This window comes from Stegastes partitus, unplaced genomic scaffold (genome assembly GCF_000690725.1).
Source record: "Stegastes partitus isolate 25-593 unplaced genomic scaffold, Stegastes_partitus-1.0.2 Scaffold876, whole genome shotgun sequence".
Lineage (NCBI taxonomy): Eukaryota > Metazoa > Chordata > Actinopteri > Pomacentridae > Stegastes > Stegastes partitus.
The window spans coordinates 110,552-119,037 of NW_007578607.1; the positions used below are offsets into that span (position 1 = coordinate 110,552).

The 8,486-nt window shown below is 40.4% G+C and overlaps 1 protein-coding gene across 1 annotated transcript in view; it reads right to left on the reverse strand.

The window, feature by feature from the left end:
* Nucleotides 1-8,486, reverse strand: part of LOC103365798 (transmembrane protein 26) — an 11,436-nt gene extending 2,950 nt beyond the window's left edge. The window contains exons 1-5 of the mRNA XM_008293340.1: nucleotides 7,599-8,486; nucleotides 6,026-6,122; nucleotides 5,663-5,752; nucleotides 1,519-1,727; nucleotides 1,281-1,360 (exon numbers count right to left, since the gene is read on the reverse strand). Of these exons, the coding sequence (XP_008291562.1) occupies nucleotides 1,281-1,360; nucleotides 1,519-1,727; nucleotides 5,663-5,752; nucleotides 6,026-6,122; nucleotides 7,599-7,789 (667 nt within the window). The 5' untranslated portion in view covers nucleotides 7,790-8,486. The remainder of the gene's footprint in view (nucleotides 1-1,280; nucleotides 1,361-1,518; nucleotides 1,728-5,662; nucleotides 5,753-6,025; nucleotides 6,123-7,598) is intronic.

Below are 8,486 nucleotides of genomic sequence, written 5' to 3' on the forward strand. Positions count from 1 at the left end.
GATGTAACGTACAATATTTTAATTTTCATTCAGTTTTCAATATTATTATCTCAGCATTACTTTGTACCGTTCTAGTCTAGCCTTATTTAAGCTGACTTGTTTTAATGCATCATAATTACATCTTATCGCTCTTTACTTTTGAAGCACTCCATTTCTTCTGCTACGTCTGTTGTTTTTCCTTTGGAATTAATGCATTTTTATCTTGTTTCTTTCTGTTCTGCACAAATCACAAAGCATGTCTCTGAATGAACCGTTTATGTATTCAGCCTGTTTTGTCACAAACTTCTCCAGCCTTGAACCCATCACGAGCTGAAAGCTACAAGCACACACTGCTATTTCAATAAACCTGTAAATCCTTTAGAATGCATGTAAACCAAAAGAAGCGCTTGCAGAGAAAAAGTTTGGGGAGGGAAACTGGATTTTTGAAAAGGAAGCGGACTCGCCAGTCAATGGGGCCTTTTGGGAGCTCTGTGTTATTGCTGCTCCCTCTGATCATTCTCATTCAGCGGCTCAAACAGCTTTTATCTCGTTATCTTTCCCATCATAACATCCTGCACCCACGACTAGTTTGGAAAATGCTCAAACAGGCCAGTTAACGATGTGACTGTAAACTAACGGTAAACATTTCTGAGTCACTGTTTTCCAGCTTTTACTTCAACAATACAATGAAAGATTTCTCCTTAAAATGGCACCAAAAAAAAGAGATTCACTTAATTTAAGTGGAACTGAAAATAGCTCAATTAGATGTAAAGCTACAGACACTAAAACGCTTCATTAGGAACTGAGCTACAAGCAGGAGTGTTGTGGGAATGCTAGAAAGAAAGATTTGTGCAGTTGTTTGAGCTGAAACTTGAAATACACCTTCTATGTACATGCAGGACTCGCATTAACTTTCTAAAAAGAGCTTCAATATGAGACCTTTAAAGATGCAGCAGTCCCAGTCCAACCTTAGAGTCCCTTCTTGAGACTATTAGCATTTACAATAAGCTCCTCTCTGTGTCTGTGATTAAGCCCTTATGGTTTATTCAGTCCTTAGAAAGCAAAAACACATTTTCGGGTAAATCATTTCACAGCTCTGGAGATAAAAGAGCAGCTGATCTACTCTCACTGTTTACTTACAGCGCTGGCTTGGACGATCGGACTCTACTAATGTTTTGTCGGTTTCCAAACACATTGTTTAGATTGTCCCACACTGGGAACAGGGTTTGAACCTCTTTGCCCTGCTGTAACTGCTCAGTGAGCACCACAGTTATTGTTTTAACACACAAACACACACTGACCGGCCAGATGGAGGGGAAACTGCAGCATGCTCCACGTCCATACAGCTAGGATGATGTAGACCAGCTGAGGACTGTTCTCTCTGCAAGAGACACATGGGGGGTATAGAAAGACTCAGTTTCAGAGCTTATTTCAGTGACTGCATTGATGTATTGTCAACAGCTTTGTCTGTTTTAAATGTAAACATGCTCGTATGTATTTGCAACCTCAGTCTAGATATTAACGTGATCAGTCACCCACTTGACATCTGACAGCGTCTCACTCGTAAATTCGAGGATGTCCGCCGCCGTGCCCACAAAAATCAGAAGTAGCTGAGACAGCTCGTCCCTGGTGACTCCGCCCCCCAGTGGGAGGAGCCACTTCCCCACGATGAGCAGGATGAGCAGGATCTGATGGAGAGCCAGGATCCAGTCATTGGAGCAGACGGACGACAACACCTGGTCAATATTCTGGAAAAGGAGGAGACAGTGATATTATGGCTGGATTTCTTTTTCACGTTACCCCCCTTAATATATCGCTGGTCCAGAGATCATGCAATGAAACGCGTCAATAACGTATGCATAAATTAGCTCTAACCCGGGAATGCTTGCTTCCTAAACACATCCCTTTGCCCATAATATAATACGATTTAAACCTCAATGTTAACCTAAATAATGTAATATTGTAGCATCACACCCTAACACTGAAACTGGTCAGCTAAATTTGTGTGCTACATAATAGTATAGTGTCTTAACCTTAATATTTAAACTAGTTTCGTATTTTCTATAATACTCCAAGGTCCCAAACTAATTATTTAAATATGTTATGCAAATGTGTATAATGTACAGTCTAATATTGTAGAGTCTTAACCTTAATATTTAAACTTAATGGGTAAATCTGTGATATTATTCCTATTTCTCTACTGGAAAGCGCTTTGGGTCAACTATTGTTGTTTTAAAATTGCTATATAAATAACCGTGACTTGGCTTCATGAAACCTCTCCTCCCACTCCATTTATAGGCCCTGTAATGTTTGGTCAACTACATGTTTCCCATACAGTAAGCCACTCTTAAATTTTAAATTCTTCTTACTCCAAACAAATCCAACTGAAAGACCAAATCAACAACCCATTATTTCCCTGCACTGTCAGTAGCTCTCCAGGCCCGATCAATCCTCCTGGAGATGTAAATCTTTCAAAACAAACATGCACTCACCAAGCACTTTATCAGAATTAGCTTTGCCATCAAATGCGATCCATCCGCTCTCATGTATGTTAATGGGCTGGATGAAATATAATATTACAACCCGACACCACTTCCTAAAACCTTCATGAAACAAAGGGAATTATTTCTCACAGAAAGCGTCTAAAGCTTCGTAAAAGGAGAATTTACAGCATTAGATTCCACAGGTCTTCCTAATAAAGTGCTCAGTGAGTCCATACCTTTACTTCTAAAAAAAAAAAAACAAAAACAAACAAAAAAAGCGCTCAGTAATTTCCTAAAACAGCATGGCGCTGTAGTTTCTGGCAAGTAACGCTGAAACAGGATAAATAGTTTAACTGTTGGGGACTTTTTTTTTTTTTTCAGTGGCGGATTTGTTGCTCCTGTGAGTATTTATAGCAACAGGAAGGTCAGTGTGGGAGAGACTCTAAATAAACCACAACGCCCGGATTCCTCTTAATGAAGGGACACGTCACCCGCTAGCATCGGCGTGAATTATTCATGTGTTTTTAATAGTTTCTGGACAACAATGGAGGTCTATGGTGCACGGCTATATTAGGCTTTAAGAACAGACACTAAACCTAATATTCACATCGAGGTATTGATGGTTCTAATGTCTTGCAGAACATCACGTTGTTCTTCAGTTACTTCATCCTGTTGCACAACTTGGGACATTGTTTCAAACACAGTAAGGGGCTGGTGCCTGAAGCCAGCTTTTTGGAGTTGTGCCCACCGAGTTTTATCTTTTTAATTCTCTGGGGATGAACGGGTGTGGTGCTGTGGTCCAGATGCTGTCGATATAAATCATGCAAATGCTCTCCTCTTACTGTTTTCGGTCACGCTGGTTTTTTGGCTCTCGGGTTTGTAATTAATGGCAGAAGTTCGCTCTGTTTCGATGTGATCTGTCTGAGCTAAACGTTTTCTTCCACATTCTCTGACTTAATTGCTGCTGCTGTTATAAGAATAATGAAGTGGAGATTGTAGTTTATTCTAATTTTCGTGTGTAATGTTTTCCTGCTTGCAGAGCAACTTTCTCTCATTCTGGTGATTTAATTCATTGTTTTAAGCCACTGGTTTATTCGTCGCTCAAAGACAGCTTCTTCTTGATCTGAGTGATGCCGTTGTCCAAGAAAATGGGCTCTGCTGTCTGGTAAATGGTTGTAATCCTAATTATAAAACTGCCCGTTCAGAGGGGTCAAGTGTTGGATCTATTTGATTGTTCCACTGGTTTCATACATATCATCTGCCTTCAAACCGAATATCCCCTTCTATGCAGACAACACTGAGCTGTGATACTGGTGAACTGGCGACCTCTCAAGTCTTGCTAATTCATTGCTTGGATGACTCACAGCTCTCTTCTACTACAATCAAAACTGAAATCATTTCCGTTGCCTCCTGATAAGACCTCTGAAAGTATTCACCGGCATGTCAGGTCCTGATATTCCTCCTCCTCTAATATAAAATTCTAGAAGCCTTTAAGCAGAAGTAACTCATATATTGGTGCGAGGAAAGTGTCCTAAAAGGCGCCTGAACAAATTTTTTAATGGACAAATACATAACAAGGAGGATCATACAGTTGTCCTCAAATTTTCTTACACCCTACCATTAAAGACGGAAAAAAACAGCTGTTACTGAAATAAGCTGAAATTGACAAAAGTAATAATAAATAAAAATTTAATGAACATCATGACATTGCTTTTGAATTGTGGTTAAACAGAAATATTAAAAGAAAATAAAAGAAAAAAAGCAAACAAGCATGATGGGACCCGTAAACTAATATTTTGTTATTATTATGATATTTGTTTTGTTTTGTTTTTTTTAAATTATTCTATTCAACCACCATTCAAAAGCAATGTCTTATATCACTAGATTATAATTTAGCAAATTTTTATTTATTATTACTTTTTCAGTTTCTTGTTATTTGAGTGACTATTGTAAATTTTGCCTTTTCTTTACCGGAAGGCTATGAATACATTTGAGGATGACTGTATGTATTGTACAGAACCTGAAAATAAAATGTCTGTACATGCAAAAGAAAAGTGTGTCGGAGCAAATCAACAACTGACATCATTCGCTGTCTTTGCTGCCTGCATCAAAGTTTCTTTCAACTCCTAAATCAATCCTGCACAATTAACCGACTCTTCAAGTTCTGCTGATGAATGATGTTCTAAAATCCATCAGAGGTAATAAAGAGAGAAAGTTCCTTCTTATGATCCAGAAATGTATTCACGAGGAGGTATTCAACCGCTCCCATTAGTGAGTTCCTTCTAAATTCTTTAGCGCCTGGGGATGCATCTGGATTCCCAATCTGAGGTAAGTGTTTCTCTGTAAAACTGGCCTTAAGAGCTTAATGGCAACACTTTGACCCTGAGTTCACAGTTAAAACAGACAGACAGGCAGGCGCATGCTGCAGTTTGAATATAAGTCGATAAGTTGCACTACTGACCAGATAAAGTGGGTTAAATCTTAAGTTAATGCTATATATGGATGGATGGTTTGCATGAAGCAAAAGTCAGCAAAACCAGCTGAGTCACAGGTTTCACTACCCTACATACTGTGTGAAAACCGCACTGCAGTGCCAGTGTTTTTAAAGAAATCGAGAAATCCCCGCTTGTCGTTTCAAGGAAAACCAGCAAGAGATTTCCATGTTGAAGGATTTGCTCAACATACTGGGAGCTCTGCTTTCTGGCTTTTCCTGGACAGAGTTTAATATGAACCTAAAGCCCGCAGGCGGTTAGCTTATCTTAGCAATAAGACTGGAAGCAGGAGGAAACACTTAGCCTGGCAAGGAAACTCAGCACAATCAATACCTGCAAAACCTCGAGAAATAAAGACGCCATGTTGTGGTTTTTATTAGCCGTTGTGTTTCCCGACGTGCACTCGTTGTTGCAATTACTGTAAAACAAAACAGCGGCGGATAAAATCTGTCCAAAATGTGCGTAAGGAGACCCATGTGAGCAGCTTCTTGAGAGTTTCCTGAGAACTGTTCAGTTATCGTTTGAGTTCTCGGTTAGTTTCACTACCGTACGCGTGACATCAATCCTCATGACAATGTTCCCAACAAATACATCATGAGAAAATCATCTCTCTTCTTCATGTCTGGTTTTTACAGTAATTTCACAAGAAATCATATTCTGCTGTGAGAAATAAGTGAAGTGAAATTCTTTTTTCAGTCTGTCACTTGCCTTGAAGTAGTTGTGGTAGGTGTGGTTTCCCTGGGTCTCGTTCACAGTGATCACTCTACGCAAATTCTCCCAGGAGTCGAGCCTTTTGCACTGAAAACAGTTAAAAAGAAGCTTTTACAGGCAGCATTTTTACATACAACTTGTACTTTTCGCTGCAGTTAAACCTTTTAAAACCGTCACATTAAAAAAGCAAATGCAGCATTTGATGGATGCGTAATGAAGTGCAGCTTTATGCGCAGAGAGTTCCGCAACCTTCCCACCCACCAACATCTGTTGTCAGATCACACGTTTGGAAAGCAGGAGAATTGTTGATTTAGGCAGTTACACAGTGAGAAGGTATTTTCATTTCTGGCAAGGGAGTACCTGAGGGTCGCTGGCTTTGTCCTGCTGGTGGTGGAGCTCCAGGAGCCAGATGGAGGGAATGATGCTGATGAGAAACAGAAAGATGGGGGGAGAAAACCTGCAAAACGACCAACAACACTGAGTCACTGACTGTAAATCTGAAAAGCAAATGACTGTTTCAACCACTGGCAGGCAATGATGTGGAGCTCAGGCCTCTCAAATATCAAGATTTCCAGCTTTGAGGTTGTTGACTATGGATGCACGACGTCTGATTTTTGAAGATATGCAGATATTTTCCAACTCTGATTTTCAGTGCACCTATATTTTCCAGCGAACATCGGCTCTCTCCTGCAGAAAAATCAACATATTATGAGCCATCCATCAATTTTTCTGCACTTTGCAACGCTCCTCCTGGGAGATCCCAGGCCGAATGAGATATGTAATTCCTCCATTAATATCTCATCTACTCCTGTAAGGGCTCCTCAGATGCCCAAACCACCTCAGCTGGCTCTTTTCAATGCGAAGGAATATTGGCTCCACGTAACGCAAAGGCAGAGCATTGTCTTGAGGTTTTTTGCCTGCCGTAATTAAACCAAGTTTTCATAGAACTTCCTTGAAGCCACTCCTCTGCCTATTTTGGCGTCTTCAAACTGTTTTTATGAGACAGACTGAACCACAGAGACCTTCAGAATGATTAAATATCAAAGGCCAGACAAGCTTATGCACAGAAAAAAAACAGTGGCTTTGCAGCATAGTCACAGTCACACAACCAAATTAAAGCACTTGTTTTTATATGGAGACTTAACAAATTCAAGTTTTTTTGTTTTGTTTTTCTAAAATCCATCATTCATCGTTCCAATTCAAGCACAGCCACAGCACAGCTTTCCTAACATATTTTAATCATGTTGCCCACTGGCAGGTGCAGACAGAAAATTCAGTGTTTTTTACGACTGTGCAACATCAGAAAATGACTTTAACTAACATGTGAAACTTGTCATCTCTATTTTTGTTGTGTAAAGGTTTAGTTTGGATGTTGTTATCGGCCTGTCAGTGCTCATTTTAAAGCTTTTATCGGCCGATACTGATAATAATGTCATCAAGGTGATCTAATTTTTAGTGATTACCAGTTGCAGCCATACAAACAGGTTCCCTCTGTTTCATTTCACTTTGAATAATTAAACAGGAAAAGCATGATTTGCACATCTCTGAGCTGAACATTAATGGATGGATGCTTCTCCTCATAGTGCAATCCAACACAATGCACTAGATTCTTTATACGCTGCATGAAAATGGAAAGTTCAACCAATGCCAAGAAAATAAAAACGAGGAATGTTGTTTGCAAATTAATATCATGCATGCATGCAGGAAGTCTGTTTGGGGGAGTTCCTGGAATGAGGGTTTAGGGGAGTACCACCCCATCCTCAGTGTCCCAGGACGGTTTAACAATAGCAGCAGAGGGAGAAGCAGGATGCGGGGGTGTGTGCTGGTTAGTGGGGGAAGGGGTGAAGTCTGGATGAAGATGACCAAAGCTTCATGTACTTATTTACGCACAAAAATGAATATTAAAATCTGATGTGCATGCACCACTTCTTACCATTTGTAATCTTTTCCTTTCCTCCTCTTCAGCGTTATGATCATCTCAGCAACAAGCGGCAGGAAGAGGAAAGTCAGGAACCAGTAGTTGGGGTCCTTCTTCACCCATGTCACCCTCCAGACGCCGGCCAGGGAGACGAAGATAAACAGCGCTCTGGTGATGATGGCACACACGAACTTGAAGAGGCCCATGAGGCTGGCTGGCTCGGTCCAACTGGTCCTCCTGATCACTCAGAGCCACCCCGATGACTGCAGAGGGGGAAGAAAAAGAACAAAACTCTGCTGATTTTTCGAACAAAGTCCCCAAAGTTTAAGCTCCGCCCAGATCCAGAGTCTCCTCCAGCGTTTTCCTCATCCTGACAGCGGATCAGATAGCGCAGAGCAATGACGGACAAATCCGGACTCTCTGGGCTGCGGTTCAGCACAAAGCCAACTGTCTCAGAGCTCATTCAGACTCTTCATTTATTTATTTATTTATTTTAAAGTGATTTATGTTTGACATGTTGACTTCATCTCTGAGTGCGTACAGGAGAGGGCAGCATCACATCATCTGGTCCCACATTAGAAAGCGCACGTCCTGCTTTTTGTTCCTGGAAACCATAAATCTCATCCTCGAACTAAAGCAGAACAGTAGCTGCTAGACTGCACGTTGACACTGAAATATTTCACTCTGGTGCAACCTCAGCACCTTTAACCTGTGCTTTAGAAATATTTTTGCAGATTTAAAAATTGTGCAATATCAGTTTGCATGTATGTACAAGAATCTGTGCAAAATCAGTATTTTTACACATTGAAGAATCTGTGGTATGCCATTGTTTTTCAATATATAGACTTGTGTCATATTGTTATTCTCCAAACCAGGAGGAATCTGTGAAATTCCTAAATATCC